Source organism: Schistocerca gregaria, chromosome 1 (genome assembly GCF_023897955.1).
Source record: "Schistocerca gregaria isolate iqSchGreg1 chromosome 1, iqSchGreg1.2, whole genome shotgun sequence".
NCBI classification, from domain to species: Eukaryota; Metazoa; Arthropoda; class Insecta; order Orthoptera; family Acrididae; genus Schistocerca; species Schistocerca gregaria.
In genome coordinates, this window is record NC_064920.1 from 162,517,994 (window position 1) to 162,539,665 (window position 21,672).

Sequence of the window (21,672 nt, forward strand, 5' to 3'; positions counted from 1 at the left end):
GGGAAATCATTAGGTCATCCAAGCACACCTAATGACATTGTTAAGGGAGTGAGACAACATTTTGTCAACAGTACTACAAAATTGACCTGATGTGGATCCTGTGAACTACAAATCCCACATATGACAGTTTGGCATACGTTGAGAAACCATTTGTATTTGAAACCATACTGATTGAGAATCGTAAAAGCACTAAAAGACACTGATAAAATTGCTCATAAGAACTTTTCTGAAAATATATTAAATCGATTACATGAGGATGAACATTTCTTGGACAAAATCTTGGAGCAGTGAAAATCCATATCAAACAGTGCGACATGTTTGTGATAGCACTAAACTGAACATTTTTTATGCATTGAGCAAGAACAAAGTGTACGGCCCCTTTCTTTCCATGAGGGAACCATAAACGGGATAGTGTACCTGGATATGTTACAACAATTTTTGATACCACAGGTCCATGAGGATGATCCAGAATGAAATGTTTACTTCATGTAATATGGTGCACCACCCCTCTTTCTAGCTGACATCTGGGATTTTCTCAGTGACCACTTTCCATGTAAATGTATTGGCCATGATGTGCCAATTGTAAATCCAGCTCTGTATCTTCTTTCAGTAAATTTATGTGAATTTTTGAAGTCCTTTTTGAAACATCCTGTATATTTTTGTGAATATTTTTTTAAAAAAATATTAACATTTTCTGCATTTTTGCTTTACAGCTCTTTCATGTTTCAGTCTTCACAATCCTCCAAATTTCTTTTGACCTGATCAGACTGCCTGATTAAGCTTGCATTACTTAGAAGTTTGCTGTAGCAATTACTTTTAGATACACACACTCTCGTAACTCATAACATGTTCTATAAACTGTGGTTTTGTGGATATTTTCATTTTAGAAATGAGTGTTTTTAAGAGCTTTAAGAGAATGCCATTTGTGATCCAGAAAATTGACTTTGTGTTACCATGTGATCTGATTCTTGACAGCTTCTTTGGAAAGTACATCTCAAAATATCCCATGTAGGTTGAAGCAAAGGAGTTACAGGTAGCATTGTTATTTCTTAAGAGCAGCATATCAACCAAGGGCATATTGCTCTGGATGTATAAAAGAATATGCAGTTTTTTTGTGGAAAAAGTTTATTTGTATATGAAGTGTCTTTTTGTTGCTTTCAGTGGCACTGGGGGAATTCTGGGACACATTATGGTGTGATGACACTAAATCAGTATTTGGATTTTCTAGTTCTGTAGAACCTACATTTGAAAATGCATTGTCAGTAAGACTGTATGATTTATTAAGAATTATGAGAAGGACAGATTGCTTCTCATGTAAAGATGAAATGTTGAGTTACAGACAAGCTCAATGAGAAAACTATTACACACTCAGCTTTTGGCCAAAGCCTTCTTCTTGTGTGAATGTTTGTGTGTTTTCCTCTCCTTTCTCATCCTTTCTTTTCTGAGGAAATCTTTGGCCAAAAGCTTAGTGTACAACAGTTTTTTGATGTCTTGTCTGTGTCTCAACATGTCATCTTTATGGTGAGTTGCAGTCTAAGCTTTTCATAGTTTTTGACATTCCAGCCTGGACTTTCCATTGTTTGTTTGCATGGTTTGTTATCCTTGTAGGTGTGTATATGTGAGGAAATAGGTTAACTAAAAGTGATTCTTGTACTATCTACTAATTTAATGAATTAGAACATTGTGTCAAAACTAATTTTGGGAAAACTCAAAAGTGTTTATCTTTGCACCTTGAACTATTTTTGCAATGTTACAGACATGTTGTGTAGAAGCAAACTGTGAAAGTCTGTCAGTGATTGCTGCTACAATGGCCAATGGAGGCATATGTCCCATAACAGATCAGAGAATACTTGATTCTCATGTAGTAAGAGATGTGCTCTCTATTATGCATACCTGTGGTATGTACAATTACTCTGGACGATTTGCATTTGAGGTAAGACAAACAACATGTATGTAAATGCTGACCTGGCCTACATCTCTACTCTCATCTATTTTTCTTGTTTGATTACCAGGAAGTAGGCTCTTGTAATTTTGTAAGTAGGTTTTCATGGGATACTTTGTATCGATCTCCAAGGACTGTCCGCTCAGCTTTTTCAGTGCCTTCCTTATATTCCCCCATGGGTTTGTGACATTGATAGGTCATGCCGACTATAGACAACATTAATCTTTGGGACTCAGGTTGCTCATCCGAGCCGTCATGTTAATTCAGTCTGTTCTTATGTCTTGTACTGTGTGCACATGTATGATAATTGTCGAAATATGTGTATGTGCAGATATTAGTGGGGACAGTTTATTCTGTATACTGCTATTCGTATCCTGTTCCCATACTGGTGACCCTGAAGTTTCTATGTCTTCCGTGACTTCCACGCCGGGTGTTTTAAATCAACAGGTTATGCGCACACTGTCATGGCCACCTCACCCAATGCTTCGAAGATTTGGAAGCCCAACTAAGACCACCGGGCCCCTTTAATCCTTCGCCAACAGCTGGCTTTCCATTACTCCATAGTGATTTGTGATCTCCAAGCACATTAACCTCAAACTTTGTTGTCCTACAACAGTCGAGTGCTACTCTGTTAACTCAAACAATGGTCTTGTGTTTCGTGTTGCCAGACTGTGCTCGCTAACATGTGAAGTGTGAAGTGGATAATATTCAGAACTGGGCACCTACTGATCAATCGTATTGTGTTCAAAGCGCTCTACATTCGCACATGTCCTTTGACTCTCAACTGGCCCCAACAACAGTTACTGTTGTGCTGTGTGCAATGCCGTCACTTTTACAAAAGGCACCTGGCCACTATCAATCACAACCTGTTTCAGTTTTGCCTCATTTGTAGACTAACGATGGACATTTTCATGCACAAAATTCTCCTTGCCCACCCCCCAGACCTGTTGCTCAACTTTTCGACCACATGGGTTCAAGTACATCTTTCGGCGTTTCAGCTCCCAGGGGCATCTTACCACACCTCAGTGATCTTCTGCAAGTTCCACTGGTAATTTATAGTCTGACCTCACAGGGTGTGTTTTCAATGTGCATGGAGAACTCACATTTTTGTCACATGAGTTACAACCCCCCCACCCACCCTGCCCTCCGCACACTCACAGGGGGCCCCACCAGTTCTTCCGACAGCTCAGTTGCTCACCTCTCTGACAGCTTTGCCTGTGAAACTTCCTGGTAGATTAAAACTGTGCGTCTGACCGATACTTGAAATCGGGACCTTTTCCTTTCGCAGGCAAGTGCTCTACCATCTGAGCTACCGAAGCACGACTCATACCCTGTACTCACAGCTTTACTTCTGCCAGTAGTAAAGCTGTGAGTACCGGGTGTGAGTCGTGCTTCGGTAGCTCAGATGGTAGAGCACTTGCCCGTGAAAGGCAAAGGTCCTGAGTTCGAGTCTCAGTCAGGCACACAGTTTTAATCTGCCAGGAAGTTTCATATCAGTGTATACTCCACTGCAGAGTGAAAATCTCATTCTGGAGCTTTGCCTGTGTTTGACACACAAGCCTTCTGTGTTATTTTCGAGGTGGGCAAATTCAAATCAGTACCAGTTTACTGGACCCCTACACATATTGCACATCCACTCATCCCCACGGTACCAACTGTGCCAGTCACGTCGTGTTTTCGCGACACCTCAATGCAACATGCTGTTGCTACAGACGTTCTTGCCAGTAACACACCCACGCCTACTGTGCCAGTCTGCTGTATGGCCTCTCCTGACATGGACCCAGCCTTCATCCCCACCCCCAGGTCGTCTGCCAAAGCTGCCACCTTTATATGGAGACAACCCTGTATCGTTGTTTGCACTTGTCGAGCATCTTTCTAGCTGCATCATGTGTCCGACGACAACTCTAAATTCCTGTGTCTCATCACATACCTCCATGATCACTTTGACTTAATTTGCGATTTACTCCTCTCGCCACCTCCTCAACGGAAGTATGAATACATGAAGAAAACATTCATGGAACGACTCGCCTGGTCACCACAAGAATTAATCATCAAGATCTTGTATGAGGAACACCTAGGGGATCAAACTCCATCACAACTCTGGCGCCACATTTGGTTACTTCTGAGTGAGCATACCATGCTGGATGCCCACTGTGGGCGGTGTTGTGTGCCAGATTGCCTACCAACCTACAGATCCACCTGCTACCGCACCCTTTTGAGTCAATCAGCTCTCGTCTGTGCATCGCAAACCACCTGTATTCATTGCTACCAACCAGTTCACAACTCCCCGCTAGTTGGCACAACTGCTCCTGCTTACCAATCAGCTGCTGGCAGAGACAGGGCTCACTCTGCCTTCGCGCCTTCTACATCGACTGGCAGTATCAACTTGCTCACTACACCATCCAAGCACTCCAGTATTGCCCACACCATACGTGCTGGTATACATGCCAGAACAAATCAATGAGGACAAGCCTCCTCCGCTGCTACAGTCACCCCCCCCCCCCCCCCACATGGCTCATCCATACTGCTGGTACCACAAGATTTTTGGCGATAATGCCGAGTCCTGTGGGGAACCTCACAGGCGCCCTCATACATTGCACTCCATCCACTCATCTGCCTGGCTGAACGGTCGTTTGTACGTGACTGACATTTCATCATGGCTCTTTTTCCTAGTCGACATTGGTGCTGACATGTCTATCATACGTACATCAATGGCTGCCCTGTCTTTTCAACGACAAAGTCACTTCTACTAGCTGTCAATGCATCAACATTACAAACCTCGGGCTCTGTCAAAGTTTCGGTGCACCTATCTCCTTCTCTGTGTTTCGTCAGTATGGATTTTTTGTCCCATTACAAACTTTCTCTGAATGTAGTTCAAGGCTCAGTGCTACACCATCCCACTAACACTCAGATGCTGTGCTCCCGCAATTATGTCCCATGATCTGTTTCTCTCATGACATGTGAGTTGGTACACTAGTGCTCCACCATCGTGGGTGACATTGTGACCTGTGTCACTAACCTACTGTCAGAATATGACTCAGGGGCACAACTCCACTGGGAAAATGACAAGCTGAAACAACGAATAGCACTTACAATGAGCTCGTTGCAGCTCGTACCTCACTGTCGAAACTGCAGTCCACAGTCCCGCCACTTAATTGTGTTCCTCCAGCAGACACCAGCTTGGACACTCATCAGGTTAGTCCAAAAACATTAATTTGCATATGACAATTTGCATCTGGTAGACTCCGCATCCCCTACACGCTTGCCATGTTCACTGCCATTTGTGTCAGACAGTGCTTCTAATAACAGTTGAGCGCGCAATACAACCACACCCACCACACGGGAAGCCACCCCGCATGTTGATAAACATTCCCTCTCTCCATGCCATGTGGCTTGGCAGCCATCACTGTTCCACGCATGAAACCAATGCTGCTCTCACCCATGCTGGTTGCCAAGTGCAAGGCTGACAGCAGACAGTCGCTGTGCATTCCATCCCACTCCGCACTGCACACCCAGCTGCCCTCTCCAAACAAGCGCACTCCGCTCTCACGTACTAGACATCTGACTTTCGTGCTGCCTTTTGCAACTCACACTAATGGCTGTGCCTTGTTGTACCCTACCCATCCAAAAACTTTGCGTCAGGAAATTGATCAGTCTCGTGTGCAGTTCTCAGTTTCTTCCATCAGTGACGGAACAACACACAAGAGAGTTACCACTGCCGGCACTCCTATTAGTCACAAGGTTAGACGCCTCAACCCTATTAAGTTGTGTGCAGGCCGACAGCAAATTAATGACATTGCGGAGACAGGTACCCTACAACTGTCAGACAGCAACTGGTCTTCACCGATCCACCTCGTCCGCAAACACGACGGTTCTTTCCGAATGTGCAGTGACTACAGATGTGTAAATGTTCATATTGTCATGGGCAATTACCCTGTGCCTAACATAAATGATTTCACTCATGTGCTATTGGGCGCTACAATCTTCAGTGTTATTGGCTGTAAACGTGCCTACTACCAGATTCCTAAAAATCCCTAAAAATCCTATTATCACGCCACACGGTTTGTTCCAATACAACTTCAAGCCATTTGGCCTAAAACGTGGCAGTGTTTCATTGACTACCTCTTACAACAGTTTGAGTTTTGCTTTGCATATCTGGACCACATACTCATTTTCAGCAGGTCAGCTGAGGAACATGAAAATCATTTATCCATCTTCCTCCAGACCTTGAACTCCAATGGCGTCGAGGTCAACAAAGAATAATTTCAGTTGCGTCAGCCTTCTGTCACTTTCTTGGGTTACACCATCTCCACATACAGAATACAGCCTCCCAAATCTTGTGTGCACACTATGGATTGCTAGGTTCGGTTGTCGAAACACCATCACCACCGACCAGGGTCGGCAGTTTGAGTTTTCCCTATGCACAATTTTATGCAATGTCTGTGGCGTAAAGAAAATTCACACCACAGCCTACCACCCACAAAGCAATGGGTTAGTGGAACGGTGGCACCGCACTCTAAAAATGATGCTCAGGTGCCACGACTGTCTCTGGTCTGAAGTGTTTCCGTGGGTATTGCTCGGCCTCTGTTCAACTTGCAAGCATGACTTACAGGGAACTATCCCACAATTCGTTTTTGGGGATAATCCCATCCTACCAGGGGAACTCATTCAGTCTCAAGTACCTGAAGACTCCCCCCCTCCATCCCTGGATTTCATAAGTCTCAAGCACACCCACTTCAAATATGCACTCATGCACCAACCTATCAGTCACTCCCCGCCATACACTTATGTGCCAACCGCTCTCAATACTTGCTGCCATGTAAAGGTGAGAGACAATTTGGTCTGACAACTGCTGTAACCACCTTATTTTGGCTCCTTTAAAGTCCTCCGGCGGACCGCCGATACAACTTTTGACATCACCGTCAAAGACAGTCCGCAAACTTTTTTGTTACACTGACTCAAACCAGCATTCATGGACCTCGAAGTCCCTCTGCTGGCTCAGTCTGATTCTCCTAACAACACTCCTGCTGGTCTCCCAGCCGCCATGGAGTCTGACAATGTTTCTCCTCGTGCCACCACACCGTTTTCCACCCTGTGTGTGGGTTTCTCTGCTACCTCATCGACTACACAGACACCCTCTCCCAAAGTCACCCTGCTCTGCAACATACCCCCACACCACGTGGATGACATTTCAGTCATCACTCTCGACAACCAAGTTCTCATTCTACTCACAGACACAGCAGCCCCACCACCCAATGACCAGTTAAACGTGAGTGTTGTGCATAGACTCACCCTCCCTCATGAGTGCGACTTGACAACAATTCGCGCCTTCATCTCAACAGACAGCTCGATTAGCATCTGGGCTTGCCACACTTACACCCTGGGGCCGTTCAACCCACCTGCTCTTGGACTGGCTGCTGCATCACCCGTCCTTGCTGGCTCGACGTCTTTGAGGTGGACCTGCCTCCTGTCACTCTGCCTCCACATCCCACCCCAGTTGGGATGGAGGTCCCGGTCATGCGTCTACCAGCTCGTATGACCACCAACAGCGTCAATGCCCACATGGTCTTCGCTCAAGACTTACATCATGTGGTACTCTGTACAGCAAGGGGGGGGGGGGGGGGGGGGAGCGGGGCTGCTGCTTGGAATCGATAGGTCAAATTGACAGTAGACAACATTAATCTTATGGACTCAGATTGCTCATCCGAGGTGCCATGTTAATTGAATCTGTTCTTATACCTTGAACTGTGTGCACGTGTATGACAATTGTCAAAATATATGTATGTGCAGATATTAGTGGGGACAGTTTATTCTGTATACCACTATTCGTATGCTGTTCCCATAGTTTAAACAAATGTCGCTATTTGTTTTCCCTTTTCTGCACATGTTCTTTTTCTTTTACTTTCATTTCAAACTTCTTGCTTTCTCTCTTTCCTAGATGTTTCCTTACAATATCTGTAAAATTTAGTTGTGAATATTAATACCACATATTCAATGTAAAACTGAAATGTATAGAATGTATGACCTGCCTTAAAAATCACAAGGCAATGGAGTAAGATGTACAGCATGAATGAATAAATATGTTCAATATCATCTCTTGATCTTATCTCATACAGACTCCAACAATATTCTAGGACCTAAGTTTCCTTTGATTTACGTCTATGATCACAAACTTTTTGTTAACAGATTACTTGTTTTGGTCTATAATGACCATCATCAGACCTGCAGCAGAAAAGGGGAAAAAAACATAAATACACTCGCAGATTGGCTACAGCTTAAAAACAATAAATATACCATAATGAAAAGTACTGGTGACAAATATATGCATTTGTGTGCTTTAAGTATGAAAAGGCACACCTGTTTATAAAAACAAAGTCCAATGTACTGCAGCCGCAGTGGCATCATCAAATGTTAAATGCAAAATCAGCACCAGCATTGTCAAATATATACACTCATGCTCATAAATTAAGGATAATTGCAGAATGTGGTGTCACACAATGTGTCACTACACAAAACTGGCGCCAAAACTATGGGCACATAGGGAACACACACGACACAGATCTGTAAGTCCACGGTATTGGTGATGAGTCCAGAAAGCCATTGTGAAACACATGTGTTACAAAACGCCACTGTTTCCTGCGCATGTATCCCGACATCAGTATGGGGTATGATCACCATACACATGTACACAGGTGACAATATGGGTTGGCATACTCTGGATCAGGTGGTTGAGCAGCTGCTGGGGTATAGCCTGCCATTCTTGCATCAGTGCCTGTCAGAGCTCCTGAAGTGTCCTGGGGGCTTCAAGATGTGCAGCAATACATCAACCGAGAGCATCTCAGATGTGCTCGATCGGGTTTAGGTCTGGAGAACAGGCAGGCCACTCCATTTGCCTGATATCTTCATGCATGATAGGAGCTCAGTGGGGCCGTGCATTATCATCCATCAGGAGGAATGTGGGACCCACTGCACCCCTGAAAAGGCAGACATACTGGTGCAAAATGATGTTCCAATACATTTGACCTGTTACAGTTCCTCTATCAAAGTCATGCAAGGGTGTACGTGCACCAATCATAATCCCATCCCACACCACCAAACCACGACCTCCATACAGGTGTCTTTAAAGGACATTAAGTTGTTGATATCTGGCTCCTGGTTCATGCCAGGTGAAAACCCAGCAAGAATCACTATTCAGACTATATCTGGACTCGTCCGTGAACATAAACTGGGACCACTGTTCCATGTACTTTGTTCTTGACACCAGCTTTTAAGGGCTCTTCTGTGACCAGGTGTCAGTGGGATACACTTTGCAGGTCTCCAGGCAAATAAACCATGTCTGTTCAGTTGTCTGTAATGTCTGGAGACAACTGTTCCAGTGGCTGCAGTAAGGACCCGAGCAAGGCTACCTGTAGTTGTCTGTGGCCGTCTGCGGGCACTGATGGTGAGATATTGGTCTTCTTGTGTTGTTGTACACTGTGGACGTCTCGTGCTGTAGCACCTGGACATATTTCCTGTGTGCTGGAATCGTTGCCATAATCTTGAGGATCCTTGCTGCGACCTGCTGTGTTTTACCATCCTTCAGTCGCCATAGTATTCTACTCATCATTAAGAGCATGGCCTTTTTCCACTCTGTGGAGAATACACATAAAATTCTCAATGCTCCCTATGGAATGACCAGTTTCAGTTAAATGCTGTCCCAATTCTCAGTTGAGAATTGTATGCATATTCTCCACAGAGTGGAAAAAGGCCATGCTCTTAATTTCTTAGAGGACCATGTAATTTATGAAGCAAAAAAGAAAGAACCAACAAAACTGTTTAACTGGCAGAGTGACTTTGTGCCCAATGCCTACTTTGCTTTATTTGACAGTGTTTTACTTTAATCACTGAACACCTCTTTTATATATAGTTTGTTAATAGTTTCACCTAGTATTGAGTGCCTCATATATTTACTTCACTTTCCTACATTTTATGCATGACTCTAGCATTTTCTGTTCCTTCTCTGTTCATTTCATAGACTGCATTATCTAGATAATGTGGGTCATGCACTGTTACAGAATTTTTATCATTCTTTTCTTGCAATGGAGTGCCACAGGGTATGAGGGGCCCTGTGGTGATCATGTTCCTCCAACCACTTCTCACCTATGTGGAATTCTGGCATTAGCGGTTACAGAGGGTGCTGATTATGTGCAGAACTATGTTTTCTTTTATTGTGGCTTCTTTAGCGTTTTGTTTTATGGTTTCTAATATTATCAAAAGTGTTTATTACTTAAGTCATTATCTAGAATATTAGCACTAGAGCATATGTCAACTACTGTCTCTTAATTCTTCTTCTTTTTAGCAATCTGACGTTTGTCGTGTTCTGTTTAATTGCTTTTTATGACTGTAATGCCTTTTATACATTATAAACAATATAAACTCATTACAGACTTCAGCTGTTGTATCACCCTTTATTTTACACTGTTCAATTAATTATTGAAAAATACTGTATGCCTACATTTGCAACATCTGGGGAACTTACATCAATAACATCTTGAGGCTACTGTACAGCAGCTTGTTTTGAACAGTAGTGCTACTGACAATATGACTTGTGCATATGATGTTATTTATATATATTTGATGATGCTCGTGCTGATTTTGCATTTAACATTTGACAATGCCACTATGGCTGCAGTATATTGGACTTTGTTTTTGTGAACAAATATGCCTCTTCATACTTAACAAATGCATATATTTGTCAGTAGTAATGCATATATTTGTCAGTAGTACTTTTCATTATGGTATATTTGTTGTTTTTAAGCTGTAGACAATCTGCCAGTGTATTTATGTTTTTTCCCATTTTTGCTGCAGATTTGATGATAGTCATTATAGACTGAAAATGGTAATCTGTTAACAAAAAGTATGTGACCATAGACATAAATTACAAGAAACTTATTGTATATACGGCTCACTGTTTTATTCCCGACAATGTCACAGCTTGTGAGTCTAGGATCTGTTGCATGAGTGTTTTGTAGCCTGTGTAAACAGATTAGATTTTCTCAGAAACCTACCAATGAACCAAAGTCTTTACCTGCTTTACCTACAAATGAGCCTGTGTGATTGTTCCATTTTTCACCCCTAAAAATTGTTACACCCAATAGTTTGTATGTGTTAATGTTTCAATTCAGAGGTTTAACTCACCCACTTCTGCTTGAGGAAATGAATTAGGTGTGACACAGTACAATAAAGTTCAAAGGAGACATAATGAAACATCCGTTTATCACTTAAGAACATTTGTTTATATTACCACTTAAACATTACATATTTACATTATTCCAAAACAAAAAAGAACATAGAATACTGTACATACAGAACAGTACTACAAGAGTGGTTCAATGTGGCAACCACCAACATCGTTACACACATTGTACTTACGAAGCATGTTCAGGCACACACACTCCATCCCACCTGGTGTTCTTCAGTTTTTAGTGCAGTTGCTACATCATGTGCCAGAAAATCTTTCTCTGTCTCTGCAGGAATCTTATATATTAAACTTTGCATATGACTCCAATAAGTAGTAGTTTCAGGAATAAAATCCAGTGATTGTGGCAGCCACACAGTTGGACCACCTTGGCCTCACCATCCTTCACCATATATCTGTTGAGATATCTCTGAAATGCTCATGAGAAGTTAAGTGGTGCACCATCATGCTGAAACCACATTTCCTTATGGACATCCAATGGCACAGCTTCCAAGAACAGGTCCAATATGTTCTGTAGAAAGATCAGGTTTGCAGGACCAGTTAGCTTGAGTGGAAGGAGGTGAGTGGAAGGAGGTATGGTCTAATCACATGACTGTCCAGAATACCTGTGCACATGTAATACCAAACTGTTGCTGAAACCTCTGAACATGTGTGTCATGAGGATTTCCTTGTGCCCAGACATGGCCGTTTTGCAAATTCAGAACATAGTCCCAAGTGAGAGTACATTCATCTATGAACAGAACTCAGCATGCAAACAGGAGTGTGTCAATGCAGCAGTGCAGGAACAACATGCAGTAAGCTACACACTATGGAAAATCAGCTGGACCTTTAGCGTGTACCCTTTGTAAGTGGTGTGGATGTTATTGTTGCTCACACACAACATCCCAGACGATACTGTGACTAACACCCACTGTATGCACAATGGTTTGAGTACTAATTGATGGGTTAACTTCTACATCATGAAGTACGTCTTTAAATTCAGGAATGCGGCATGGCCATGAAGTACCACACCACTGCCTCCTCACAGTGAAGGTACCTCTTTCTCAGAGCCACTACATAACTTGGGCAAAACATATGTGCGATGGCATGCTACATTACAGAAAACATTTATCGTATGGTTGATTAATAGCTCTTCACCAAAAACAAGGAGCAAGTCTGAATATTTCGGTGTTCTGGTATTCCAAAAATATGTACCAAACCATGATTACTGTATCAGTGCTGCACAGGCATTGAATAGGTCTCACAACAAGGCAGACATTAAGTGATGTCAGGTGATCATCAAACATAGTACACATCACCTATCTACCCTACTGCATACCAGGACAAGCAACTCTGAGACTTTTCTCTGTCCCTCAGCAGACATGGATGTGTTACATATCTGAATTGAAACCATCATAGAAAGGAAATGGTATGTTACTCAACATGGGTTTCTATTCAAAACCTGTATACATCATGAACAGCAGCATTCCCAAAGTTAGATATACATCTGATGTATTTACACTGAATCTGGTTTCGTATTTGTGAAAGTTGAATGATTTTAACATAAAATTAAAGTGTTTGTAAATTAGAGGGAAATAAACTGAATTGCTCTATGAAATAATGATATTTAATCCTTAATATATGAATAAATTTGTAGATGAATGATAAAAGCAAAAACTTGTGGCACTGTACCTGAAGTGCTCAGGAGGATGCAGCACTTGCCAGAAGTGTTGACAGCGTGAAACAGAATTAGCACTTACCAGTACCAGTGCTCAAAAACAGCTAACTTTCCAATTATTAGCAGAGTGTTGGTACAATGTGGGTTCATGACATTTGGCAGTAAGGAGTTAATTATACATGGTGTTTCAAAGTCTTTGCAACAAACATTGAGGGATGATGGACCACATCGTGGGAACAACTTTTGTTAGAGTCAAAATAATTTATGACACATCTTGATGATTTCAGGAATAGTTTTATTGAATTTGCCAGCTTGGGATGACTGGATTTCACCAGGGTCTACTTACCAGACGTGCTGCACCTGTCTCTAAATGCAGAAAGATATTTTTGGTGCTAATCTTACTGCCTTTCACATGGAGCTCACGACTGGATTACAGGAAACACACATTGTACATGAGTGCTGCAGAGTGTCTATGCCCTTACACCTCTCATCAGCATAGTCAATTATTAAAGACTCCCAATGTCACTGGGAAGTGTCACTGAACATTTTGCCTCTAACAAAAGTTATTCACCATGATGTGATCTACCACCAACAGATATTTTGTTGCAAAGACTTTGTAACAGCCTGTACATGAAAGCAAAATCTAATGTTTAATATTAGTTACACTTTTCCTGTATGCACAATAATATTAGGAAAAGGATAGATTGCTACTCACCATAAAGAGGACCCATTGAGTTGCAGACAGGTGCAATGAAAAGGCTGTTATACATCAGTAGCTTTTGACCAAAGTCTTCTTCATTAAAGAAAACACACATACACATTCACACTTGCAAGCACACCTCATGCACACATGACTCCTTCCACCAGCACCTCCGACTGTAGATAGATGCAGTGTAATTCCAGTCAGAGCTCCAGGTGGAAGTGGTCTCATGTGTACAAGATGTGCTTACTTGTGTGAATGTGTAGTTTCTTTGCTGAAGTGGTTCTGGCCAATAGCTATTAATTTGTAACAGTCTTTTCATTGTACCTGTGTGCAACTCAGTGGGTCATCTTTATAGTGAATACCACTTTATCCTTTTCCTAATATTGTTGATATTCCAAGTTGGACTTTCCATTGTTTGATAACTTTTATGTGCTTTTGACTTATTAAACATATACATAGGATTGGTAACTATTTAATTTTCTAATAAGGTTCAACTTTTATGTCTGCTTATTTTAGTGCAATATGTTCTAGTACAATGGTATATGTACAGTCAGACAAAAAAAAAAACCTCAGAAATTCTAAAGAAATAAGAAAAAATGCTATTAGAACAGGAAGGACAATAAATAAAAATCAGATCTAATTAAAAACAAGTGGAAGTTGTACATCACTCAATCTATTGAGGAATAGGATTGCAATATCTCTCACCTGATAATCAAAATTCCAAACAATATACAGGGCAGAGTAGTAAATATTTTAGGAGGTAGTGGTATAGTCTTATTCAAATGAAACAGTCCATATAACAGACATCTGACAAGGAACACCTTGAGTGCTGGGTTGCAAGTGCAATATTTAGTAAGGCTTGTTTGAAAGTGTTGTGTTAACAATTATAACAGGAAAAATATTAGCTGCTAGTGACTCACCATGTGCATAAGGAGGGCAACAGAAAATGAGTGTCCAGGAGCTGCAGAAATCAACCTTCTATGGGATGTATGTATTGCATTTCAGCATTTAAGAAATGTTCAAAAGAAACAAAAAACTTACATCACGAACACCAACACAGTGGCTGCAAAGGTTCATACTATTAAGAATGAAGGTGAACTCCTCAGAATTTAGAAAACATGCACGACGTTCAGCGAGGTATTGCCTCTTAAAGTATGTGTATAGAATAATGTTGGTGTAATGGGTTGATGAGAACTGATGGAATATGATGACATGCAACCGAATGTGAAGCAGTCTGTCATGGAGCTTATTGTGAAACTAGCTTCCTTTAATGCATAGCTGCAGACAGTGTGATAATATGTTTTACAGGCACAGAAAAAACAAACATCCAGAAACTGAATTTATTCAGCGGTTCCAGGTGGTACGAATTGCAATGTCACACACTTGTCAGGAGGGATAATTTTCGCTAAAGGAGTATGATTTTTATTTGCAGACCAGGGATCAAGTAAAAGAAAGTTTTTTGATTAATTGTCAGCCAAAAGCAGTACTCATATCATAGTTTTAGTTCTGTTACACCAATTTTCCCACTCTTACTTGCTGTGATGTAAATATTCCCTACTGCACTTGCAAAATCACATACATGAGAAAGAATCATAGGGAGCAGAGTACCTCCAACTTCTCAAACAATAATGACTAACTTTTTAGGCAATTTACTATCCAGATTAACAGTCAGCACAATTGTACACAAATATGTTAAGGCATTGATGTTAGTTGATCTTGATACAACTCTCTTGGTATCTCTAATTTCCAGGGTTCCTTTCATATGCATATCCTCTTCATATCCCAGTTGGTTAGAGCTGAAAACAAATTCCTTATTGAATGATGCGATAAGCTCATTCATCTCATATAAAATTTTTGAGCTGATTCCACATTTTGCTGTGCATCATCAAGTTGATGCTTTGTTAGAATTTCATTATCTTGCATATTCCAGTTCTGTAGCACTGTTTGAAGTTTTGTAACCATCCACCGCTTCCCTTGAAATCATTGTAATCTGTGTTTTGTGATATTTGATGTGCATAGTGTAGTAGGTCACTGTCATGCATGTCCTGTTAATTGTATCCTTGAAACGCACAAACATCAGTTTTTGTAACAAGTGTACCTCACTGTCCCATGAACGTCCATAGTTTTTCTTATGCACTACACGGTCATACCGCTGTGGACTTATTCAAAACCTATTCATAATTGCTTACTTTACTATGCAGGGGATGCCTTCTGTGTATGTTTACTACCTGCTCCTTGGACTATGGGTGTCTTTAACGGTGTGCCACTGAAGATGGTATTTGTGGCTCCCTGCCTGACAAGGATGATGAACTACATGGCTCAACATCTCTTTCTGTGTCACTTTCACTTGCTAAGCACATCATTGTCATTGCACTCTTCATGTACATTGTCAGCACAGTCAAGTGTATACAACATAACACCTTACACTGACTCACCTTGCAGAAACACTAATTTTTCATGTGCCACTTCTTTATCACTATGCAAAATTCCTTGTATTTCTTTCTGGTGAAATGTAAATTTCAGCAATTGTTGTATCAGATGTAATGCAATGTTTGTCTTGTTTATCATTGCTGTTGCTCCAATTTGTGTCAACATATCTAACGTTTTAGACCATTATGAGTTACTCATTGATTAAACCATTCAGTTATGCTCCATAGCCTCAAGCTGTGCTCCCCATTGTATACCTCCAGTGTCACCAACTGTTCTCATTAGCAGTAATATTGTGGTTTATGGTAGACAATACGTGTGGTGTCGAACGTTGTAGACAACATTGGCCTTTTTTGACCTTGCACTCAAGAAGGTCCTTGTGAGTTTTATTTTTTACAGAGATGCAGCTATTACAGTGTAATTGAAATAAATAATACTCACAGCTGGTCTTAGGCAGAGGCAAATGATTAAGTTCAAAGCTGATTTATAGAAATTCCGACTCATGCTTCAGTGCAATTTTGAATTCTCCTGATAACACCACTTGCAGCTCTTCTGAGGTCATTTTGGCATTATTTTATGATAATAATAATATTATTATTTTATGATAATAATAATAATGTTATTTATAATAATTTTATTGTCATTTGGCCATTGCAGCAATAGACAATGTCAGGCATATAATATAACTATTAATTCAAAGAAAACAAGAGGCATGTCATTAATAAAACAAAATTATATAGCAGCACTGTTTTTAATGATGAGTTTGTATCTTGAGTTATTTTTTCTCTGTTTACTTTCAACCAACCCCACAGGCAAAAATTTGGAGGTGTAAGGTTGGGGACCATGATGCCCTAGAAATGTGACTATTTCTGCAAATATACCTTCTGGGGAATGTTAAGTTTAGGTTATGTGTCACTTTATGACTTGAATATGCTTGAGTCTCTGTCATGAGAGAACATACTTATCCATGTTGCCAAAGGAACCTCTTCCAGTAATACTAAAAGCTCATGCACAAGAACTTCTAGACGACAGGACCCTGTAAAGTGATGAAATAATACAACAGGTCCAGTCAACTTACTGCTTATCATACCACACCAGACTTTTATGGGAGTTCTGTTCTTGAAACTGTGTCCCCACAAAGGTGTGTGAATATTTATCTGACCACCAATGAGAGGAATGAGTGTCATGGAAACAGTATAATGGGATTACATAGTGATTTGCAGTTCAACAATGACAAAATTCCAATTGTCTACCTCAATCTCGCAGCGTGGAGGGTAAAACTTGTAGAGGGAGACCAAGAGATCACTACACTAAGCAGATTCAGAAGGATGTAGGTTGCAGTAGGTACTGGGAGATGAAGAAGCTTGCACAGGATAGAGTAGCATGGAGAGCTGAATCAAACCAGTCTCAGGACTGAAGACCACAACAACAACAACAACCTCACTCTCCACCTTGAAGATGTTTAATCTACTGTATACAATAAGGAAAGAGACCTGCATATGTAATATGCACCATGCTCCTATATATGGAATGCCTGTTCATGAATTCATGTATAAATTCTGTTTGTACTTGTTGGTCTACCAGCTGAATAATGTCTTCTACTTCATAGACAGTCTGTTCATTTGCATGTTCAAATGAGATATGACCACAGGTTGCTACACCAGTCATGCACAGTTTATGGAAAACATGAGTAAACAATACTGAATATGGTACTCTGTGGGTAGGAAATTGTATGCTATATTCTCTTCACACAGCAGCAGCATTTCCATTACAAAATCCTTGCACAAGGACATATCGGCAAACTCATCATTTGTAAATATGTGTAGCATACAAAAGAGCATGGTAGAATTGCCCAACAAGTAACAAGCAGAACCACAGCTGAAAAATTAAATTATTTAATTGCAGTGCAACTTCACAACTCTAACTTAAAACTAAGGAATACAATGGATAGTACTTGAACACCAATTCACAAAATGATAATTTATCTCTGTAACCAATAGAAAGTGGACATGTGTTATACTGAATGTTTTATTCAAATTAGATTATACTTTTTACTTTTTTTCTGAACCATGCTGTGTAAATTTACTTAAATAGGATGGTCCTTGCTGTTGTTGCTGTTGTTGTTGTTGTGGTCTTCAGTCAAGAGGCTGGTTTGATTCCGCTCTACATGCTACTCTATCCTGTGCAAGCAAGGATGGTCCTTAGATACAGGCAAAAGCTATGGTTTTAATTTTTCCACCACATAACCCTCTTCCAACCAACATAAAGGGGTTATTCAGTACTTCAGTTCCCTCAGAAAGCTGATAAGTTATACTAAGATGCCTTCCTGTAGGTCATACCACATAAGCAGGCCAGATTTAGGAATCGTCCCCCTACTGGCCATCTTCAGTTTCAATGAAATTTTACACACTTCTGTCCTACAGAATTACAAAATTTGAACTGAAAAGAATGAAAAATTCAAGGTTTTAGGTGGCTTTCAGTGGAGGGTTGAAATATGTTGTGAACTGTAAGGCAATTTTGCTCAAGTTTAAAAAGCTTTAATATTGAAACTAGACATAATATATTCATATTTGCCATATTATTAATTGAAGTTTATGTCTTCACATAAATTTTTTTTTGTGGCTACAACAGTTTCAACCAACTAATCACTATGAGTAACACTATGAAAATAAGAAACAGTAAAGTGGACACAATAAATTTCATTAACATGGTGTGTATGACCCAGGACAACTGGGAGATCCTGGAAAAAAACCAGGAATTTTTTCATCTGGGAGAAAACTGGGAAAAACCCGGAAATTTGTTAGAATTCCGGGAATTTTTAATTGTTTTGGTTTTCTGTAAATTTTTTGTAATTTTGATGGTAAGAACCACTAGTCTAACAAATGATATTACTGTATCCTGCTACTGCAGAATAATACTTCAACAATAAAACATAAATGAAAGAAAAAAAAATGAAAAAAACTTAAATTGCAAAGGAAAAGCGCGATATACAACAACGACACACAGTGCTCATGCAAGCATCTGCCAACAGCAAAATGTGTCAAAGGCTTTAGGAAGACTATGCAATGCTTAATTAAAACAAATTGCCTCTGATGAGCGTGAAGTCACAATTGTTTACATTAGATTCATTTTAGCAGTTATGAGCGGGCTCATGCGCATGTGCAGTTCAGACGCGTTTGAGTAGTAGATTCTCCTGCTTCTGGCTACAGGAATGTGGCTGTTGGCTGTGCAAGTGGCTAGATGCTACTGGGAAAAGGAGGTGCCAAAATCATATTCTTGAGGGAAAAAAACTTGTTTTAGAAAGTGCCTAGCATCCAGTGCACATTGGTCTATCAATTGTTCATATGATTTTGAAACACATCCCTGTTGATTTTTGAACGTTTTTGAACACATTTTAAGTTGATTTCTGAATGAATCATAAGTTGATTTTTGGATACGTGCATAGTGTACATGATGTATCTGTCAGGTTAATCCTCATCACATCTAGAAATAAACTTTCTACAGAAAAAAGGGGACGGGGCTATATCAGCTGAGCGGAGTGAAGCCGAACGGATGAATGGCAATTGCTGTCTGATTATGCAGTTGTTTGGGTTAGCAAATCATCTGCATTGTTATAACTACTAGCAAAATCCAGAGATTCAGACTGCCAGAATGGTAATAAATGACAAACAGGAATAACAGGTGAGAAAGATTATGTATTATCTTCTTGGTAGAAAATGACATTTCGACAGAAAATTGTAGACCACATCACTACACTAGTAAGGACCAGTTGTACAGTCCCCAGCTAGCAGTTGCTTAAGTTCTATTCTGGAAGTAACAGGGAAAATGTGTTGTACGAACATGTAACAACGCCTAACCAGAAAAGATCAATATTATATGCAAAAGCTTAGCTTCTCTTGCAGCTTATTAACCTTAGAGACCAATATTATATATGAAAGCTTTGCTTTTCTTGTAGCAACACTATGTATATTAATTTAAACTATTAACTTTCTGTGTTTGTGCTACTTAACAGTTATGTTGCTGTTGGCTGAATACATCTCGTGTCCTATGCTCTGAATATCCGCTATCATCGGTTGGTGAGATCACGTGATATAATCTATGACTGCCTTACAAAAGTGCACTGCAATCTTGATTTTAATGATCCGGAAAGTAACATGTGGTGTCTGGTGGAATTCCAATGTATACTTTTGTAATACAAAAATACACAGCGTGCATGTTGCTGCACATCAAAGATATTTCCAAAATGTGTCTTTTTTCCCTGAGTTTCATTTTCTAAAGTGCTGGGAAATTCTACGCCCATGTATAAAACCAAAACCATTCAAAGGATTGATTAATTTTGCAGTTCCGAAAGAAAATATACTGTCACTTAACATGGAAAAAGTGTGTTTTCACCTGGGAGAAAGTGTATTTTAACTGGGAAATCTGGAAAATATCTGGGGTTTTTTTTTCCCTTGTCCACGTATACACCCTGACTAAAAAATTGTATATTTAGGTACACTACATAAAGTTTAAAAGTGATTCCATAAACACTTCTTAGACAGTCCTGTAGCTGGGACCTCTTGGTGGACTTCTTCCATTCCTAGAGGCTGTCATTCACTAAGAAGAGTTTATGGTATCATTTTTAATTTTATGCATTGTAGTTAAGTATTTATCTTTTTATTAATGCAATTTCATCAAATATCTTCTTTCCTGTTTCTTATTTTTATAATAATATTATTGATAGTGACTAATGAGTTAAACCTATTACAGTCATTAAACGATTTATGTGAACATTGACTGAAATACACTGTATAGATAGTAGTAATATAAATGACAGATTTATATCAGATGTAAATGATTTTTGTGCTCCTCACAGTGTTAAAATTCAAATGCCCTCATTGACCATTCTTGTGCCACATATTATCAGGGTTGGGGAAATCCTACTGCAATGATGTAGTAATCTTTTAGTGTCTGCAGTAATTTTTGACCAAACAGAATCTTCCAAGTGCCCTTTAATAGTCTCACAGAGAGCTTGCTTGCTGTCAATACTACCAACTGCAGAATTTATTTGTGAGTATTCTAGAAACCAATAATATGAGAAGTTGTCACCACTTTTTAAAATCTAATTTGTGCACACTTAGATGTTATATTGCTAAACATTATCACTTCCTATTTTTGATATTTTTGTTTCATTAGAAGGAGGATGTCTTTCTCTACTAGAAGAGGTTTCATTTATTTTGGAGACCTTGTAGATAAGGTTTTCTTGAAAAAATGAGCTTGTAAAAAATGAGCTTCTGTCAGATATTTGCAAACATTTCTTATATTTAATGTTTGATAGAGGTTTCTTATTTGCAGGTGCTTTAATTTCCTATATTGGGTAATATTTTTACTCTCTGTTATGACACTGTAAATTATGATAATGAAAATAATTCGAAAGAATAATAGTTTACCACTCTTCTATAGCTGACTGCATAAATGTACTCCCTGAATTCTAGACACATCCATGTATACTTTTATCTAGGACACCCACTAGGAAACATGCACTGTGTTTTAATTGTTGTTGTCAGCTTACCAACAATAACTACCATAAGAACCAGTGTCCTGTGGACACAAAGTGACTATAGAGTGCATCACATTAGAAGATGGTGCAATTTTGAATGGGTCTGTGCATCATCCCTCTAATAACACTTGCCTCTGGTTGTATAGCTGTGAGTAGCACAGGATAT

At 40.0% G+C, this 21,672-nt stretch overlaps 1 protein-coding gene across 1 annotated transcript in view; it reads left to right on the forward strand.

The window, feature by feature from the left end:
* Nucleotides 1-21,672, forward strand: part of LOC126335878 (glutaminase kidney isoform, mitochondrial-like) — a 306,299-nt gene that overhangs the window by 195,582 nt on the left and 89,045 nt on the right. The window contains exon 9 of the mRNA XM_049999352.1: nt 1,757-1,933. Within this exon, the coding sequence (XP_049855309.1) occupies nt 1,757-1,933 (177 nt within the window). The remainder of the gene's footprint in view (nt 1-1,756; nt 1,934-21,672) is intronic.